Source organism: Ranitomeya imitator, chromosome 1 (assembly GCF_032444005.1).
Source record: "Ranitomeya imitator isolate aRanImi1 chromosome 1, aRanImi1.pri, whole genome shotgun sequence".
Lineage (NCBI taxonomy): Eukaryota > Metazoa > Chordata > Amphibia > Anura > Dendrobatidae > Ranitomeya > Ranitomeya imitator.
Genome location: NC_091282.1, coordinates 666,170,888 through 666,192,595, shown reverse-complemented (window position 1 = coordinate 666,192,595; position 21,708 = coordinate 666,170,888). Strand labels below are relative to the sequence as shown.

Below are 21,708 nucleotides of genomic sequence, written 5' to 3'. Positions count from 1 at the left end.
TTAAAGTTACACACTCCAACCACAACTGGAACTATTTGTGCCCACTAGTTATTTTACTAGAAGCTATATTTCTCCCCAAAAATGCCCCTGAACACCAGGTAATGTCCAAGGGGTCTATTCGTTGAAACACCTTTGTTTGTGTTGGATGACCTGGAAAATGAACACCAGACTGGGGACAGTCCCAGTTGCAGCCTCTGTGTTTTATGACCACTTTCCTGAGGATCATACCATTAAAGATGTAAGGGCAGTTTTAACTCCAACTTAAACGTTTCTGGGGTTCAGTCGACAAGAACAGAGAAATACACCAGCTTCTGGTTTCCAACATTCTTCAAAAGAGGTCTGGAGCTCTTGTTTATTTATATCCTTTGTGAAAATAGGCCTACTGTGCACAAGTTTAGATGTTTCTGACATGATAAGCAAGCAAATAAGAGAATACATAGCTTATTCACGCTCCCCAACAGGTCTTTGTTTTGAACAGTTCCCATGAGAACTACTTCACCCTATGAGATTTTGTCACCTTGAAGACATCATTACTCTAAAGCTTTAGTCACACTAAACGACTTACCAACGATCACGACCAGCGATACGACCTGGCTGTGATCGTTGGTAAGTCGTTGTGTGGTCGCTGGGGAGCTGTCACACAGACAGCTCTCTCCAGCGACCAACGATCAGGGGAAAGACTTCGGCATCGTTGAAACTGTCTTCAACGATGCCAAAGTCCCCCTGCAGCACCCGGGTAACCAGGGTAAACATCGGGTTACTAAGTGCAGGGCCGCGCTTAGTAACCCAATATTTACCCTGGTTACCATTGTAAAAATAAAAAAAAACACTACATACTCACATTCTGATGTCTGTCACGTCCCCCGCCGGCATCCACAGGGTTAAAACTGCTTTCGGCAAGAGCGATGCTAATGCACGCGCTGCTGCCAAGAGCTTCCCTGCACTGACTGTGTCAGCGCCGGCAGTGTGCTCTGCTCTACGGCCGGCGCTGACACATTGCAGCGCTCCTGACGAAAGCAGTTTTAACCCTGTGGACGCCGGGGGACGTGACAGACATCAGAATGTGAGTATGTACTGGTTTTTTTTTTTTTTTTTTTAACTTTTACAATGGTAACCAGGGTAAATATCGGGTTACTAAGCGCGGCCCTGCGCTTAGTAACCCAATATTTACCCTGGTTACAAGTGAACACATCACTGGATCGGCATCACACACGCCGATCCAGCGATGACAGCGGGTGATCAGCCTGATCATTCCCCAACGACCAACAATCTCCCAGCAGGGGCTTGATCGTTGGTCGCTGTCACACATAACGAGATCGTTAGCGGGATCGTTGCTACGTCACCAAAAGCGTGACGTTGCAATGATATCGTTAACGATATCGTTATGTGTGACGGTACCTTAAGGCTGCCGTCACACTAGCAGTATTTGGTCAGTATTTTACATCAGTATTCCTGAGCCAAAACCAGGAGTGGAACAATTAGAGGGAAAGTATAATAGAAACATATGCACCACATCTGCATTTATCACCCACTCCTGGTTTTGGCTGAGGAATATTGATGTAATATACTGACCAAATACTGCTAGTGTGACGGCAGCTTAAGAAAGGTGTTGTCTGGTGCCATTCACTTCCACATTGGAGGGTGAGCTGCACCGTCGATGACATCACATCTGCAGGAATGAGCCGGTATCATGCATGAGCTGATGACATCTGCAGATTCCTTCTGGGATGTGCATGATCAGCAGGTATTCTCCAATGGTGTCACATCTGCACAAACCTGCAAAGATGTGTGCATGAACATTACCAGTGCACAACATCTGGCAATTGGGTATAAATATCCGTGCAACTGCAATGTCATCAGCAGAGAGCAGCCCAGAACAACCCCTTTAAGGCTGTCCAGGAAGCAGTTTGCTTTGTGGCTGGCCAAGAAACGTCAGTCCACAGCCTACCAACATGGACAGTCTGGACATTGATGAAGAAGAGGATTAACATCATTTTGCTCCCACTCCTCTGTCTTGGCTTTTCAAAATGTTGGACCTCTATTTCCACTTTCTCACTATCCCCTACTAATTGTTGGTAAGAGCAGAAGATGGCGGCTGGTAAGTATTTTACTAGTGGCAGAAAACTTGTATTAGTGATATCACTCAAACAATGAAATAAATTCAAAACGCCAGAGTGGTCCTTTAGCATAGGAATTTGTGGGAATAGTCAACACAGGCTAAAATATAACTAACAAGAAAAAGTATACAAGAGTCATTCTAAAAAAAAATTAAATTTAAAAAAATTAATCTTCCCCTTGGAGGGACTAAAAAAATTAGTTTAAAACATTTTTAAAACATTTATTCAAGTGAGCAGACGGATAGACCTAATAATGCTATACGAGAAAATCGAGGCCACTAAATCTGATACTATTGATACGTTCCAGAGCATCTGGGATCCCTGGATCCAAGCGCACAATGATGACAATTTTTCCAGGACAATGTCCCTTGCCATTTAACATATAACAGTGCCCTAACATTTGGATTTCTGCAATTTATTGGTATATCTGACCTAAGTACTCATGTCAGCTTATCTCTTGTCACTAACACTCAAAACCTCTGATTCTCCTCCCCTTTGTTTTTTTTTTTGTTTGTTTGTTTTTCTCTCCCCCCTCACTAATCTGACTATGACTAAATTAAGACTGTTGTATATCAGATACTTGCAATTAAGTTTATACTATTAAGGATATTGCAATGTACTTCACTGCCTATGAACCGGTTATATATTTCCCGATGCGAGGGGATCCTTGATTTTTACGATTTATGAGTCTCATGTTAAAAGATGTTTTCTGAAATAAAAACCGTTGAAACTAAAACATTTTTAAAAATATGAAATAGTTCCTAATCCTTAATGAAAGGAAATAATAAAAAGCATATTTAGTGTCTGATAAAGTCTGATCTATAAAAATCTAAAATTATAATGCAACTGTAAGAACATTTGGTCTTTAGTGTAGAAGAAAAAAAAAGGAAAATCAGTGCAGATTCAGATGCAAATAAACTCTGAAAGCCACGAGACATTCGCAATACAAAATCCACAGAGAAATGTCATATGTGACCTACTTTTTCAATTTCATTTACTTTGCTGCTACTGAATTCCGCTGCAGATTTCAAGTTTACAAATCCACACAGAAAATCTGCAGCAAACCTGCAAATAGCCCTTTAAGGTCGCCTCTTTAAATGTTGAACTTACTAGAACGCCCTTATTGGAGCAGTATGTCTGGCAATCACCTGATAATGTTTTATCACAATGATGGATTACTTGCTGACCACATGTACCTGCCATACCGCAGCTAAAAAATGCAACAGCCTCACTTTACTCTTCTCATGGCTTCTTAACCAATTACTGAATTTTGCAGAGAAAACAGCTGTTTCACTTTATAGGGGGTTTTCTTGTTTCAGAAAAACCCTTTTCCCGGCTGCAGTTTGAGTTTCCACCGCTGCTCCTGGTATCAGCTACTGTCTGCAACACTGATTTTGTGTGAAATGCGCTGCAGCCAATCAGTGAGCTCAGCTAGTGGCTGTAGTGCAACTGACAATAACAGACAGTGGGATCAGCGGCACAGACTCAGCACTGGACCTGGGGAGGGGGAGTAAAGTGTAGAGGGGTTTTGCATTAAAAAAGTTTTTTATACAAAACAGTCAATCGGAGCATGTAAAGCTAAAGTGTTTTCTTTTTTACTAACCTAATGACACAGAAAAGCAAAAAATTACTATTTCACTAGTCGATGTCGACCTAGATGATTATGTGATAATAAGGCACCAACATACTGCAGCTGCCAGATGTAGAAGTATCGGGCAGCTTAAAATGAAACGTCTGATCCTTTCGTTCTCGAACTAGATAAGCCGCTACCAGAGGAAGACGTATTGGAGACGTGAAATTCGAATGCCTGATCCTTTTGCTCTCCGGTTAGATAGGTCGCTGACAGAGGAAGAAGTATTGGAGAGATGAAATTCGAGCGCCTGATCCTTTCCTTCTCTGGCTAGATAGGCCACTGAACGAGGAAGAAGTATTGGAGAGATGAAATTCGAGCGCCTGATCCTTTCCTTCTCTGGCTAGATAGGCCACTGAACGAGGAAGAAGTATTGGAGAGATGAAATTCGAGCGCCTGATCCTTTCCTTCTCTGGCTAGATAGGCCACTGAACGAGGAAGAAGTATCAGACAGGTGAAATTCGAACACCTGATCCTTTCGTTCTCTGGCTAGATAGGCAGCTGCCAGAAGTAGTAGTATGGGACAGGTGAAATTCAAATGCCCAATCCTTTCGTTCTCTAGCTAGATAGGCTGCTGCCAGAAGAAGTAGTATCGTCCAGTTTCATTCAAACGGCCAATCCTTTCGTTCAATAGCTAGATAGCCCGCTATCAGAAGAAGACGTATTGGACAGGTGAAATTCAAACATCCTATCCTTTCGTTCTGTAACTAGATAGGCCGCTGCCAGAAGTAGAAGTATCAGGCATTTTAAAGGGAACCTGTCACTCCCCAAAGACTTTTATAAATTGCCCACCATACCTCTATTGTGTCCCAGAGGTATGTTTTCTCCCCCGGTGTCAACCGCCTCAGAGCTATCAATCATCTCCCTCTTGCGTCTGTGCTCCACCTGTAAACAGGAACACAGGAGGTGGTGCACAGACGCAAGAGGGAGATGATTGACGGCTCTGAGGAGGTTGACACCAGGGGAGAAGACATACCTCCAGGACACAATAGAGGTATGGCGGGCAATTTATAAAAGTCTGTATTTCTGCGTTCCTAGGGATAAGAAACATAAGCGCCTCCTTCACAGAATGCAGCCTTAGGGCTGCAGAATGTTGCTCTTTTACTTAAAAACGCCCTGGGGGGGGGGGGGGTGACAGGTTCCCTTTAAATTCAAGCACCCGATCCTTTTGTTCTCTAGCTACATAGGCTACGGCCAGAGGTACAAGTATATGGAAGTTTAAATTCACATGCCAGATTCTTTTGCTCTGCATGTAGATAGGCCACTGCCAGAAGCATCCGCAGTGGCTTCCTCTGTTGTGGAGAACACAAATATTCGTCCCAGAGTCTGGTTACTAGCCATCAGTCGCTAGAAAACTTCTGTGCTCGATTGACTTCTATAACATGTATGGACAGTTTTAGATGGTGACAGTATGGCGGCAGGTAACATATGTTACCTCTGTACCCCTAGGATAAATCTTCCCAGCAGTATCTAGCAATAGGCCGGGATCACACTTGCGAGAAACTCGCACGAGTCTCACATCTCAATGGCGGCACTGCCACCGTCACTCGGGACCGAAGCATGCGGCTGCATGTATTTATAAGCAGCTGAGCGCTTCGGTCCGAGTGTCGGGTATTGTGATGCGAGACTTGTGCGAGTTTCTCGCAAGTGTGATCCCGGCCTTAGAGAAAGACATATTCTGCCATATCACACACGAACAAGACTTTGTGGTAAACATAAGCGACTTAGTGTTTGAAACATAAAATTTAAACATCTATGTGATGATGTAAAAAAAAAATGCTAAAAAAAAAAAAAAAAAAGAAAAAAAAGAAACTATATTCTACATCAAAATTTAACATCTGGAATCTTTAATGAATCCCTGTATTGGTTAAAAATAAAAAAAAATGTCAAAAACAACAAAAAAATGTGCTGAATTTCAGGTGCACAGAACCACTTCAAGCTAATTGCATTGGAAGTTTTGGTTTCTCTTTAAATGAACATTATCTTACCATTTGTCTGGTTTGTCCATGGTTAGGAATACCTAACAAACATGAAAAAAATAGATTTGGTAAGACATTGTTTCTGAGTAGTTTCTGCAAATTTCACAAACATTTCAAACACTGTTAAAAAAAAAATAAAAAAAAAATAACACAACATATACTGCACTGTGTAGAGATCGTACATAATAATACACCAGTTAGTAATTAATCCTACAGATTTCACTACCAAAACAACAAGCAAGTTGTGCCTACGTCCAGTATAACTAAATGCAATACTCCTAAGGATTGTTCCAAATGTCCTACATTAGAAATGTCGTACAGATGCCTGTTCACACAACTAGTAAAAAGTAAATGCATTTCTGTCTCAGGTTGGGACTTGTCTGTGAAGGAATATATGGAGAAATGATGGGTCAACATGAATCTAGAGCTTGGGTTGGTACGATATTAACTTTTATTGAAGAGTATCTATACTATTATTACCATTACGTAGAACTGAATAAGCTGAACAGTGAAAGAATGTAGCTCAGGAAGTAATTAGTAGGGTTTGTAAGGAGACCATGATAGGAAATAGTGTTGTGTGACTGTTTTGACAATGGACTGGATGGACTTAATCAGACAGAATCAGGAGTACTTTGTCCCTATAATGGACCAGGACAGTGGACATGTATAGTACGGAGAGTACAGAATGGAGAAACAGTTGTTTCAATTGTGTGGCACATAGATCTAAACACAATTGCTCAAATTGCTCCTATAATGCCTGCTGTAACAAATACTCATATGGTAGCTGGAGGAGACAATCCTACAGCCCCTCCATATGTATTGACATGGAGTAGGAAGTACAACAGTCGGAGTGGCTGACAGATCAACAGAGAGTTGACTCTTGGATTGATGTTTGTGAATTGTTGAATATCTGCTGTTTACCTATTATATCAGCTCCTACAGATTAATGTGCCGCTATCTTTGGAGGAAAGGGTTGCAGGGTTATTGAACAATCGATCTTTGCTAATATGTTGATTACTCATTGTATAAGTCCATGTACCTTGTTGATCTGCAAAACAATGAAGGACATATTATGCAGATTGATTAAATGCACTGGGCTATGGCTGATAGTCTGGAGTACAACTGTGGGTATAAAAACGGATCTCTATCCTTCTGCAATGAGACTCTACGGAACAACAGGCAAGGCACCATGGCTCCATCAAGAGGAATACAGATTTGACCTTCTACAGGATGCCAGCTTAACCACTTTCCGACATACACCCAGACTCCGGGGGTGAGCCCACATCTTTTCCAGCACATGTCAGCTGTTTTGAACAGCTGACATGTGCTGCTAATAGCTGCAGTAGGAATCGCAATACTCCCGCGGCTGTTAACCCGTTAAATGCTGCTGTCAAACTCTGATAGCGGCATTTAACGCGCTTCCGGCAAGCAAGCCGAAAATTCCTCCCATTCACATGACAGCAGGTCGCTGATGGGTTGGCATGACAACTAGAGGTTTCCAGCAGACCTCTATGGTTGTCACTGCCGGATTGCTAGCAAGCAATTCTGCTACATACAGGCGATCTAATCATCGCCTGTAAGTAGCAAGAGGCGATCGGGTTATGGCTGCTTCTAGTCTCCAATGGAGATTTTTGAAGTATGCCAAAAGTATTAAAAAAAAAAGTTTTTAAAAATATTTAAAAAAAATTATATAAAAAGTTAAAATCACCCCCCTTTTTCCCTATTCAAAATAAAAAATGTTTTAACCCCTTACTGACATCGGACGGTATAGTACGTCCGATGTCAGCTCCCCTGCTTTGATGCAGGGCTCCGCGGTGAGCCCGCATCAAAGCCGCGACATGTCAGCTGTTTTGAACAGCTGACATGTGCCCGCAATAGCTGCGGGTGAAATCGCGATTCACCCGCCGCTATTAACTAGTTAAATGCTGCTGTCAAACGCAGACAGCGGCATTTAACTACCGCATCCGGCCGGGCGGCCGGAAATGATGTTATCGCCGACCCCCGTCACATGATCGGGGGTCGGCGATGCTTCTCCATTGTAACCATAGAGGTCCTTGAGACCTCTATGGTTACTGATCGCCGGTAGCTGTGAGCGCCACCCTGTGGTCGGCGCTCACAGCACATCTGATTTTCTACTGCATAGCAGCGAACAGCAGATCGCTGCTATGTAGCAGAGGCGATCGTGCTGTGCCTGCTTCTAGCCTCCCATGGGGGCTATTGAAGCATGGCAAAAGTTAAAAAAAAAAGTTTAAAAAAATGTGAAAAAAATATAAAAGTTTAAATCACCCCCCTTTCGCCCCAATCAAAATAAATCAATAAAAAAAAATCAAATCTACACATATTTGGTATCGCCACGTTCAGAATCGCCCGATCTATCAATTAAAAAAAAAAGCATTAACCTGATCGCTAAACGGCGTAACGAGAAAAAAAATCGAAACGCAAGAATTACGTTTTTTGGGTCGCCGTGACATTGCATTAAAATGCAATAACGGGCAATCAAAAGCACGTATCTGCACCGAATTGGAATCATTAAAAACGCCAGCTCGGCACGCAAAAAATAAGCCCTCAACCGACCCCAGATCATGAAAAATGGAGACGCTACGAGTATTGGAAAATGGCGCAATTTTTTTTTTATTTTTTTTTTAGCAAAGTTTGGAATTTTTTTTCACCACTTAGGTAAAAAATAACCTAGTCATGTTAGGTGTCTATGAACTCGTAATGACCGGGAGAATCATAATGGCAGGTCAGTTTTAGCATTTAGTGAACCTAGCAAAAAAGCCAAGCAAAAAACAAGTGTGGGATTGCACTTTTTTTGCAATTTCACCACACTTGGAATTTTTTTCCCGTTTTCTAGTACACGACATGGTAAAACCAATGATGTCGTTCAAAAGTACAACTCGTCCCGCAAAAAATAAGCCCTCACATGGCCAAATTGACGGAAAAATAAAAAAGTTATGGCTCTGGGAAGGAGGAGAGTGAAAAACGAACACGGAAAAACGAAAAATCCCACGATCATGAAGGGGTTAAACATATACATATTTGGTATCGCTGCGTTCAGAATCGCCCGTTTTATCAACATAAAAAAATAATTAACCCAATCGCTAAACGGCGTAAGAGAAAAAAAGTCAAAATGCCAGAATTATGTTTTTCTGGTTGCCGCAACATTACATTAAAATGCAATAATGGGCAATCAAAACATCGTATCTGCACCAAAATAGTATCTCTAAAAACGTCAGCTCGGTGCACAAAAAATAAGCCCTCACTCAACCCAAGATATCAAAATATGGAGACGCTACAGGAATCGGAAAATGGCGCTTTTTTTTTTTAAACAAACTTTGGAATTTTTTTCCACCACTTAGATAAAAGAGAACCTGGACATGTTTGGTGTCTATGAACTCATAATGACCTGGAGAATCAGAATGGCGACGTTCAGAGAAGCCTGGTTGGGACAATCAGGTCACCTGGCCACTTACCTCAATGGACTGTCAGCTTCCTAATCTTGTAGTTATCTCCTCACTGTGGGTTTCTGACAAAAGCGGGGTGCTACTAGTAGGGGTAGTCGGCCTTGGAAGCCCTGAAGTTGCAGCTGCTCTAATACCGGCAAGCTAGCGGAAGGGTGAGACTCTTTAAAGGGAACCTGTCACCCCCAAAATCGCGGGTGAGGTAAGCCCACCGACATCAGGGGCTTATCTACAGCATTCTGGAATGCTGTAGATAAGCCCCCGATGTATCCCAAAAGATGAGAAAAAGATGTTAGATTATACTCACCCAGGGGCGTTCCCGCTGTTGGTCCGGGTCCGGCGCCTCCCATCTTCATGAGATGACGTCCTCTTCTGGTCTTCACGCTGCAGCTCCAGCACAGGCGTACTTTGTCTGCCCTGTTGAGGGCAGAGCAGAGTACTGCAGTGCGCAGGCGCTGGGCCTCTCTGACCTTTCCCGGCGCCTGGTGTTCTCAATCAGGTACAAACTAAACACATTTCAGTGTGGCCTAATCATGCCTCAAATCTAGAACTCAAGTGATACACAGTTTTGAATCCAAAAACCCTCTGGTCACTGGATTAAGAAAGGGGGGAAGATTTGGAAAGTGATCTCAAATTCTCTTAAAGGGACACTGTCACCTGAATTTGGAGGGAACAATCTTCAGCCATGGAGGCGGGGTTTTTGGGTGTTTGATTCACCCTTTCCTTACCCGCTGGCTGCATGCTGGCTGGAATATTGGATTGAAGTTCATTCTCTGTCCTCCATAGTACATGCCTGCGCAAGGCAAGATTGCTTTGTGCAGGCATGTACTACGGAGGACAGAGAATGACAGAGAGCCGGGCAGCCTGGAAGCAATTTTTGTATATATTTGGCCAGGTAGGTACAGAGGCCTTCCTTCTGCGCTGTCCTCCCTTTTTCCTTGCTGCCTAACAGCTCACGCTCCTGCTGCTAACTCTCTCCCTCGGTTTTAAAAAACTAACCGTTGTCCGCATGGCAGGCAGCTTGAGCCTATCACAGGTGCCGCTCCTTTGTGTTGGCTCCAGGCTCTGGTATGCTCCTGTGCCGCCGGGTATTAGATAGGGCCAAGAGACCTGCAGTCCTTTGCCCTCCGGATTTAGCTGCCGGGACTTCAATACCCACGCAACCACGGACTCCGGTATCTGATTCCTAGCACTCAGCTCTGGGGCGAGTTTAGTCACAGCTTCACTCCCTAGGTTCTGCTCTACTTCTCTCCTATTGACACCTGGTAAGGGGACCTCTCCTTGCTTCCTGGCATGACATTACTCCCTGTGAGGAAGGCAATGCCACTGTGGCAACCGGACTCCTGGGTTGCCACATTCCCCCCTAGTGAAATTCAGTATTCCCAGACTGAGGAAACAAAAAATAAACAAATTAACAAGTGAACAATCATATCTATTTACCAAATTACAAAAATAAAAATTACCAAAACCAAAAGCTCAAGAATAGTGATGGTGATGATTAGTCCATGCGTCATTGTCCATTGTTCATTCTTGAGCCAGGTTGGTAACTATACACACAAGGATTGTCCCGGTCACAATGAGTCCAGTGACCCAATCGTCCATTAAATCAAGTAAAATAGGATTGCTCAAGAGTTCTTAAAGAGTCTCTGCAGGCTCACATGCTTGACAGTTACGTACTTACATTACATATTTACATATCTTATTTACACAATCTATTTATATGCGGAAACTTACGGGAATTTGACCTAGTGTACTAACGGCAGACCTTCGTAGCACTGGTACTGGTGTAGTGCACTCTCTATTGGCTGCACTATGGGTGACACTACGTAGCACGGGTACACCTGACTTTCTACAACCACTGATGCTCACTGTGGGCATGACAGATTCGCCGCTGGCAGGGGGTGGATTCTCTTGCTCTGCTGCTGGTGTGGCATCTTTTGCTTGAGCCCCGCTGGTCTTCAGGCTGGTCTGGAGTTGCATCTCTTTCTGTTGCTACAAGCTGGGGAAGATCAAAACGGACACGACTATGGCCTGGTTCACCCTTGTCCAATTTGGAGGGAACTCGCAGAGTACTGTGCTGATCTATTCCTCCACCTCTTCCATTGGCTGAGGAATGTCTTAGACTTTAATCCTTTCTTTTAGTTGGTCAGGGCATGGTTTTAGATGATCCCTCGACAGTGCCGCTGAGGTTTCTCCTCCATCTTTATGGATGAGGCACACCTTGGTGTTATCAAAGTCTGAAGGTAAAACGGTGTATGGCTCAGCCTCCCACTGGTCATCTAGTTTGTGAACTCGTATCTTCCTTTTGAGTACCTCTTCTTCAGATGACAAGGAAACTACAGGGGTGTGCCAAATATAATTTATTTTCTGCCTCTGTCTTGCCTGGGACAAACTTTTCTCTACACATTCTTGCACCTTGTGATATTGCTGCTGCCACTCCATATCCCAGTCTGCATCTGGTGATGTCATCTCAGGTGTTAAAACTCCCATGTCCAAGTCAATGGGTAATTTGCCAGGTCTGGCCCTCAACAGGTAGGCGGGTGTATAGTTAGTGGAGTTCACCGGGATGTGGTTATATAAGTCTACCAAATCCGGTAACTTCTCTGGCAACAGGCTACGCTCTTCCAGGGACAGAGTCTTCAACAGGTCTATTATGACCTGGTTCATTTTCTCACATAACCCGTTGGCCTGGGGATGATATGGCGTGGTTTTTATTCTCTTGCAGCCGTACAGATTTTACAAAACTCCTGGAACACTCCTGCTTCAAAGGCTAGGCCTTGGTCGGTAAGCACACGTTCAGGGTAACTGTGCGGGGGCGACCAAAGTGTTGTTGAAATGCTTTGGCTGCCGTCTGATCCTTCACTGGCACTACTACCAGGAACCGGGAGTAGTGGTCTACTATGGTGAGGGCGTAGATATAGCCTGACTGACTTGGGGCCAGCTTCCTGTGGACCAAGGCTACTAGCTCAAGCGGTTGTTTGGTGACTATGGGCTGTAGGGGAGCCCTCTGGCTATCATGGTCTTTCCGTCTCAAGTTGCATGGACCACATTCTCGACACCATTTCTCGATTGCTTTCCTCATGCCAACCTAGTAGAATCACTCAAGTAGCAGAATTTCCAACTTCTTCACCCCGAAGTGTCCTGCTCCATCGTGGTACGCTTCTAAGACCATTGGCGCATCCCGCTACGGGACTACCACCTGCCAGACCAGTTCGTGGGTTTCGGGAGTTGACGCTTCGCCGACACAGCTTCCCCTCATAGATGAATAGCTTTCCCTTTACCTTCCACAACTGTTGGGTCTCTTGTGGAGCATCTGGACCAGGGTGCGATTCAGCTTGTGTCAGCAATTCCTTTACTAGGCGGACTTCCGGATCGCGGTCCAGCATTTCTGCCCATCAATGGAGGGGCAATGGGTTAATTGTTGTCTCTTGCATAGCATAGCGCTTGTCCCTCACGCAGTAGGAGCACTGGGCCGCACGGGGCGGTGGAAGACTGGTAACTTCATCTCTTCGAGTTCCTCCGGGTCTTCTCCCCCCATCTGGCAAGTTGGGCATCCTGGACAGTACAGCAGCATTAGCGTTTTTATGCCTCACCCGGTATTCGATGGTAAACTCGTAGTTGGACTTCTGAGCCATCCATCGTTGCTCCAACACACCTCACTTCGCCGTTTCAAGGTGGATCAGCGGATTATTATCCGTATAAATGGTAAACTTCGCTGAAGCAAGGTAGTGCTTGAAACGCTCCGTTACCGCCCAGACTATGGAGAGAAACTCCAGTTTAAAGGAACTATAGTTGTCGGGTTCCATTCCGTGGGACAAAGCTTCCTGCTGATGTAGGTAATCACGCTCTCTCTGCCTTGCTGTACCTGAGACAGCACTGCTCCCAATCCCACGTGGCTGGCATCCGTATATAGTATAAAAGGTTGGCCATAGTCGGGGTAGGCCAGGACTTTGTCTCCCGTAAGAGCCATCTTCAAAAGAGTGAAGGATTCTTCTTCTTTTACTCCACACGAACGGAGGACTTGGGTTCTTGGCCTTCTTGGACTGGCCTATTAAGAGGTTCTGCATGGGTGCCGCTATCTTGGTGAAGCCCTTTAAGAATCTCCTGGAGTAACCTACCAGTCCGAGGAACTGACGCACTTCATTCATAGTGGAGAGTCTTGGCCAGTCCTTAATCATGGTGACTTTTTCAGGGTCTGGTGCCACATCTTTGGCGCTTACCACGTGACCTAGGTACTGCACCTTGGGCTTCAACAGGTGGCACTTGGACAGCTTTGATTTCAGGCCAAAACCGGATAAGGCCTCAAACAAATCGGCCAGGTACTCCAGGTGGTCTTCGTACGTCTTTGAGTAGACGATGACATCGTCCAGATACAACAAAACGGTTTTGAAGTTTTTATGTCCTAGGCAGCATTCCATTAACCGCTGGAACCTTCCCTGTGCATTGCAGAGCCTGAACAGCATGCAGTTGAACTCGCAGAGACCCATTGGTGTAATAAATGCTGTCTTCTCTCTGTCTGCTTCTGCCACGAGAACCTGCCAATACCCACTGGTAAGATCTAAAGTGGAGAAATAGTTAGCGGATCTCAGTGCAGCTAATGATTCCTCAATTCGTGGTAACGGGTAGGCATCTTTATGTGTAATGCGGTTAATCTGAATGTAGTCAACGCACGTCCTCATTGTACCATCTTTCTTTCTAACGAGAACTAATGGAGCTGCCCAGGGGCTACAATTATCTCTGATTACCCCAGCCTCCCGTAATATACCCTTGGCACATTGGGGGTACAGGCCGGTATCTCTCTTTAATGTGCTGATGATTTCTGGTGGGGATATGGTGTTGGACCCCTTTTACCTGCCCAAAGTCTAGAGGGTGTTTGATAAAGACCTGCTCATATTCTCGAGCTGCCTGGTAAACCCCAAGCGTTTGGTGCGAAGGGGTGGAGTCAGCACCTATGTGTAGCTTCTGACACCAATCCTCCAGCTGCCCCTCAGAGCCATTGTCCTCTGCTTAGTCGGATGGAGACAAGGGTTCCATGGCCTTTATTGCATTATTACTGACAGTGAACAGCTTAGCATGGGTGGCATACCGGGATAAATAGACCTCTTTCTCCCCACAATTCAGGATGCATATTGGTACCCTACCCTTGCAGACATCAACTACCCCTCTGGCTGTCAGGATGGTGGATCTACTATCAGAGTACACGGGTTCTACCAGAGCCTCGTAATCTTGAGCCCTGAGGCCAATTGCTGCCCGATACCAGATCAACATTTCACTCCTTGGGGGTATTGCAATGGGAAATGGATCACTCACTCTGACACTGCCTACTTCTCCACCAGACAGCTCTACCTGTTGTCTCTGCATCAGGGCTCTGATTTCCTTTTGCAGGACATGCTGTTGATGGGAACTGGCGGTCTCGGCTACCTGTTGCAACAAAATAATAATTTCTTCAAGAAAATTCTCTATTACATTGGTGCCTAAAGTAATCATAGGATGGCATTCTTGCCTGTCAATATCAACTATAATCAAACTTTGGGACTGCAATTGTACTCGGCCAACCTTGATGGTCACCGCCTTATACCCCACCTGAGGCAAGGGAAGACCGTTGCTGACAAAGATGTTAAAGTGTTCAACTGGGCTGCAAGTAATGTCTGAAATAGCCCAATACCATTTAAAAAGGATATATGGCATCGTTGTCACCTGGGACCCGGTGTCCAATAAAGCGTTCATCGGGATGCCACGACGGGCAGGACCGGCCAATCCTCCCACGTACTTGTCTCGCCAGCTTTGTGGGCCCGGTCGTTTTACTCCTGCGTGTTGGCCCTCTGCCCCAGGGGTTGCTTGTTTAAATTACAGAATCTTGTGATGTGCCCCGCCTTGTTGCAGGGGCGACAGATGGGTCGTCCGTCCTGGTCGTAGCGATCATTGTCTCTCCCTCTGGTCAGTGGGATTCTCCTCTGCCGTCGCCAAGGGACGTTATCTGGACTGGAGGCCAGCTGGATCTTCTCCTTTGGTTAGTGCAGCCACACTTTTGGTCAGCTCCTGGACCTTGAGACGTAGGCCTGCAGAGAAGTCTTCTTCTAGGGTCTGAGCATCGGCCTTCACTGGTTCCGGGGAAAAGGATGCCGCCTCCTTGTGGTATGGGATGGCTGGGCGCTGGAGGGGTGCAGTGCCATTTGGGGTTGGTTCTCGCAGCACCCGGATGGCCCGGTCTTTAAATCGTGCGAATTCTAGGTGAAGGTTTTGCAGGGCCATACTGCACAGCTGTGTCCGGTGAGCAGAAGACAGGAGCCCATCAGTAAACTGCTCAGTTAGCAATCTGTCTTCGTCTCGCACACTGTTGGGGTCTACCTGTTTAATGGCCTGCAGTGCCTCTTGAAGGTTTAGGGCATAGTCCCATACACTGTCCTGCGCCCTTTGTTTGCACCCATAGAATTTCATTTTAATCAACGCTGCTGTGCAGGTGTCAAAAGTATCCTTCAGCCGGGCCAGGATTTGCCTAACAGTTCTTTTATCGGTGTCCGGCCAGGACTTCACCTCCCTCTGGGCCGCATCAGGTAGCTGGCCAATACGGATGCTGACTTTTTGGCTCTCTGACAGGGGGTACACTTCGAATAAACTATGCAGTCTCTCCTTAAAGTAGCTCAGGGTGTGTGACTCCCCTGAGTACTGATGTAGCCAGGCCGCCCCTGGGATATATGGCATGGATAAAAGTATTAAGGTGGCTGTGGCCGCACCCGCCTCTGGATCGTCTCCTGGATTGGGCATCTCCTTCCCTCCTAGTGAACCTCAGCCAGGTTCTGGGTATCGTTACCGTAGTAAGTGGCTGCTCCACAGGCAGGATGGATTAAGCTCCCGGGTGTTTCCAAGTCGGGGCCTCCTGCTTTCTGTACGCCGTGTGGCGCAGCAAGCGCGGCTATTATACTGTTCAATAAAGTCTATGGCATACAGTACCCAGTTATACCGGGATACGAAATCCTGTTCGTGATGCCAAAATGACATGCCCACCAGGGCCGTAGGGTACTTGGAACCGGGTCGGACAGTTCTTTGGGAAAGTCATGGGACCATGACCAGACTCTGTGGCCCTGGCTGTGCCGTAAAATGTGGTGTTCGGCAAAGAATGGCTGACGCTGCTAAAGGAAACTGCTGGGGCTGATGGTGACGCAGCTGGGATGGTTCTGCTCCCCACAGGGCTACCGGTCCCTTTTATGTCAGGCTTCATGTACCTTGTGGTGCAGGACTCAGGGCGCAAGAGATCACTGAACGACACAAGGGCTGTAGTTTTCCTTTACTTGATGGTTGATAGTACAGACTGGGGTACTGGTAACAGATAGTAATGGAGAGACGGGCAGCCTGGAAGCAATTTTTGGATACACTTGGCCAGGTGGGTACAGAGGCCTTCCTTCTGCGCGGTCCTCCCTTTTTTCTTGCTGCCAGTTCACCCTCCTGCTACTAACTCTCTCTCTGTTTTAAAAAAACTAACCGTTGCCCGCATGGCAGGCAGCTCAAGCCTATCACAGGGGGTGTCAGCTCCAGGCTCTGGTATGCTGCTGTGCCGCCGGGTATTAGATCAGGCCAGGAGACCTGCAGTCACCTGTCCTCCGGATTTAGCTGCTGGGAATCCAGTAACCACGCAATCACAGACTCCGGTATCTGGTTCCTAGCACTCAGTTCTGGGGCGAGTTTAATCACAGCTCCACTACCCAGGTACTGCTCTACTTCTCTCCTACTGACACCTGGTAAGGGGACCCCTCCTTGCTTCCAGGCATGGCATTACTCCTTGTGAGGGAGGCAATGCCACTGTGGCAACACGACTCCTGGGGTGTCACATTTGCAATATGCATGCTCCCGGGCAGAAGCCATAAAGTGGTCTCCCTTTATACAAGTGTACTGAGCGAGGCTCACTGGACTGCCACGCCCTAGCTCCATACACACATATGGAAACAGGCCACCCCCTCTTGACAGCTTCTGCCCGAGTATATGCATATCACAGACATAACAGACGTTCCCGGCTCAGAAACCAGCGAATCAGGGAGATTCAGAAGTTTGCGTTCACAGAGAGACTGCAGACTTTTCATTTTAGAATTGGACAACTCTTTATTTGGAGTTCAAAATGCATAGAGAGAAAGAGAAAGAGAGAGTATTTCCCTCACACTTTTAGCAGCAATCACCTCAGTCAAAGTTGCAAATAAAATTTTCCTGATGTTAAATGAGAAATTATTAACCAATCTTTCCTGAAAAATGTCTTTCAGTTCATCAATATTTCTGGGATGCCTTGTGCAAAAGCATGGTTAGGTTCAGGATTTTTACTTGTCTGCTTTGAGTTAGTATCAACAGGTTATTGCATTTTTTAGAGCCTTTAATAAATCTTTGGTCTCTACAATTGGGTTTTCACTTCTAACTAGGATTAGAGTTTTTTCTCATGGCGCATGGTTTACAGGAGGTCCACTCTGAGCGCAAGTATCAGCATTTTTTTCTGTGTAATTTTTTTTTGGTTTCTTTAACAGAGGTTCACTTACATTTTCTCTCTGCAGTTTGGAAGTTTGCTCAATAGAACAGACACAAACTAACCGTTTTTTTTTTTTACTGTGGGCCTAAAAACTAACAGACAGGTAGTTCTACTTGACGTTCAACTGCTCCATGTCAACCGAGCAGCTCAGCTCTTCTCCTTCTGGCTTGCTCTGTAAGAGTATGTGCACACGTTGCGGATTTGGCTGCGGATCCGCAAAGGATTTGACGCTGCAGATTTGCAGCTGTTTTCCATGCATTTTACAGTAGCATGTTAACCTATGGAAAACCAAATCCGCTGTGCACATACTGCGGAAACTTCCGCGTGATAACGCAGCGGTTTATTTTCCGCAGCATCGCAATTCTTTGTGCGGATTCCACAGTGTTTTAGACCTATTCCTTAATAGGAATCCGCAGGTGTAAAAACGCAGGGAAAAGCCACACAAAATCCGCGGATTTTGCAGAATCTGCCGGAAAAATCCGCAATGGAATCCGCAACGTGTGCACATACCCTAAACGTGACTGTGACCAATGTCAGGCTGCTCCCTGCAGTTATGCAGCAGGGACCACAGCTATCAAGTCAGCATATCATATCATCAGGATGTAATTGGTAACACAACCTCTACCTCAAATGTGAACATAGCCTATCCAGAGTGTTTTCTGCTGAACTGACCAAACATCTTACTTAATAGGTCTTTGACCTGGTTCACACTATTCTACAGATACTGTGTAGTGGTGTGGCAGATCGTCTCACTCGGTTGCTTAACGAGGTAGTCACAGGAATACTTTCCATATAAATTTCAACTGTTTTATTAAAACAGGCTTCAAACCAGTCCAAACAAAATAAATAAGACATCTTCTTGCCAAAAACAAACAAAATAGCACTCACTATAGTACTTATAACTGCGGGGTTCGCCTACTCAGGAATCAGGTTTCAGCTCTGTTTACCAAGAGCCCAGCTCTGGAGCTCCACTCTCAAGAGTACACAGAACAATGAATGAGCCCGATGGCTCCACAATTAAGGTACCTTCACACATAACGATATTGTTAACGATATCGTTGCTTTTTGGGACGTAGCAATGATATCGTTAATAAAATCGTTATGTGTGACAGCGACCAACGATCAGGCCCCTGCTGGGAGATCGTTGGTCGCTGAACAAAGTCCAGAACTTTATTTCGTCGCTGGATCTCCCGTGGACATCGCTGGATCGGCGTGTGTGACACCGATCCAGCGATGTCTTCACTGGTAACCAGGGTAAACATCGGGTAACTAAGCGCAGGGCCGCGCTTAGTAACCCGATGTTTACCCTGGTTACCATCCTAAAAGTAAAAAAAACAAACAGTACATACTTACCTAACGCTGTCTGTCCTCCAGCGCTGTACTCTGCATTCCTCCTGCACTGTCTGTGAGCGTCGGTCAGCCGGAAAGCAGAGCGGTGACGTCACCGCTCTGCTTTCCGGCCGCTGTGCTCACACAGACAGTACAGGAGGAGAGCAGAGCACAGCGCTGGAGGACAGACAGCGTTAGGTAAGTATGTACTGTTTGTTTTTTTTTACTTTTAGGATGGTAACCAGGGTAAACATCGGGTTACTAAGTGCGGCCCTGCGCTTAGTTACCCGATGTTTACCCTGGTTACCGACATCGTTGGTCGCTGGAGAGCGGTCTGTGTGACAGCTCTCCAGCGACCAAACAGCGGCGCTGCAGCGATCCGGATCGTTGTCGGTATCGCTGCAGCGTCGCTAAGTGTGAAGGGGCCTTTAGTTTCTGGACGACACACTGGGGTGGAGATAGGGTTAACAGCCTCGCACCTACTCTTCAAATGTTCACTAAAAACTGAGCCCTTAACATGGCCGATTAACGTGTCTCAGCATTTAGTGTGCTGGACCATTTTCTCAGGTTCACATCATATGAAGCTAACATCCTCAGTGATGCATATCTCCCCTCCAGTATTTTACCAGTGACCTTGTCACAGTGGCCAAAATTGTCATATCCCCCCCATCCTCCTGCCCAAAACGGGGTTCGCGCACCTGCAGTCACTAAACAAGAAAGTCTGGCCACAGTATTTGCATTACAGTGTACACTGTGTGCAGAATTATTAGGCAAGTTGTATTTTAGATAATTATTTTTATTATTGATCAACAACTATGTTCTCAATCAACCCAAAAGACCCATATATCAAAGCTTAATATTTTTGGAAGTTGAAGTGGTTTTTTTTTAAGATTTGGCTATGTTAGGAGGATATCTGTTTGTGCAGGTAACTATTACTGTGCAGAATTATTAGGCAACTTAATAAAAACCAAATACAGTGGGGCAAAAAAGTATTTAGTCAGTCAGCAATAGTGCAAGTTCCACCACTTAAAAAGATGAGAGGCGTCTGTAATTTACATCATAGGTAGACCTCAACTATGGGAGAAAAACTGAGAAAAAAAAATCCAGAAAATCACATTGTCTGTTTTTTTATCATTTTTTTTGCATATTATGGTGGAAAATAAGTATTTGGTCAGAAACAAACAATCAAGATTTCTGGCTCTCACAGACCTGTAACATCTTCTTTAAGAGTCTCCTCTTTCCTCCACTCATTACCTGTAGTAATGGCACCTGTTTAAACTTGTTATCAGTATAAAAAGACACCTGTGCACACCCTCAAACAGTCTGACTCCAAACTCCACTATGGTGAAGACCAAAGAGCTGTCAAAGGACACCAGAAACAAAATTGTAGCCCTGCACCAGGCTGGGAAGACTGAATCTGCAATAGCCAACCAGCTTGGAGTGAAGAAATCAACAGTGGGAGCAATAATTAGAAAATGGAAGACATACAAGACCACTGATAATCTCCCTCGATCTGGGGTTCCACGCAAAATGCCACCCCGTGGGGTCAGAATGATCACAAGAACGGTGAGCAAAAATCCCAGAACCACGCGGGGGGACCTAGTGAATAAACTGCAGAGAGCTGGGACCAATGTAACAAGGCCTACCATAAGTAACACACTACGCCACCATGGACTCAGATCCTGCAGTGCCAGACGTGTCCCACTGCTTAAGCCAGTACATGTCCGGGCCTGTCTGAAGTTTGCTAGAGAGCATTTGGATGATCCAGAGGAGTTTTGGGAGAATGTCCTATGGTCTGATGAAACCAAACTGGAACTGTTTGGTAGAAACACAACTTGTCGTGTTTGGAGGAAAAAGAATACTGAGTTGCATCCATCAAACACCATACCTACTGTAAAGCATGGTGGTGGAAACATCATGCTTTGGGGCTGTTTCTCTGCAAAGGAGCCAGGACGACTGATCCGGGTACATGAAAGAATGAATGGGGCCATGTATCGTGAGATTTTGAGTGCAAACCTCCTTCCATCAGCAAGGGCATTGAAGATGAAACGTGGCTGGGTCTTTCAACATGACAATGATCCAAAGCACACCGCCAGGGCAACGAAGGAGTGGCTTCGTAAGAAGCATTTCAAGGTCCTGGAGTGGCCTAGCCAGTCTCCAGATCTCAACCCTATAGAAAACCTTTGGAGGGAGTTGAAAGTCCGTGTTGCCAAGCGAAAAGCCAAAAACATCACTGCTCTAGAGGAGATCTGCATGGAGGAATGGGCCAACATACCAACAACAGTGTGTGGCAACCTTGTGAAGACTTACAGAAAACGTTTGACCTCTGTCATTGCCAACAAAGGATATATTACAAAGTATTGAGATGAAATTTTGTTTCTGACCAAATACTTATTTTCCACCATAATATGCAAATAAAATGTTAAAAAAACAGACAATGTGATTTTCTGGATTTTTTTTTCTCAGTTTGTCTCCCATAGTTGAGGTCTACCTATGATGTAAATTACAGACACCTCTCATCTTTTTAAGTGGTGGAACTTGCACTATTGCTGACTGACTAAATACTTTTTTGCCCCACTGTATATTCCCATCTCACTTGTTTGTTTTCACCAGGTAAACCAATATAACTGCACAAAATTTAGAAATAAACATTTCTGACATGCAAAAACAACCCCCCCCCCCAAAA

The 21,708-nt window shown here is 45.3% G+C and overlaps 1 protein-coding gene across 10 annotated transcripts in view; it reads right to left on the bottom strand.

Annotated features, from left to right (window-relative positions):
• MTA1 (metastasis associated 1) overlaps window positions 1-21,708 on the bottom strand; it is a 168,355-nt gene that overhangs the window by 6,926 nt on the left and 139,721 nt on the right. For 6 of the 10 annotated variants that reach the window (XM_069729118.1, XM_069729135.1, XM_069729127.1 and 3 more), the window contains one exon: window positions 5,736-5,767. The exons of the other annotated variants lie outside the window; for them this stretch is intronic. In XM_069729118.1, coding sequence (XP_069585219.1) covers window positions 5,736-5,767 — 32 coding nt within the window. The remainder of the gene's footprint in view (window positions 1-5,735; window positions 5,768-21,708) is intronic. 10 annotated transcript variants of the gene reach the window in all.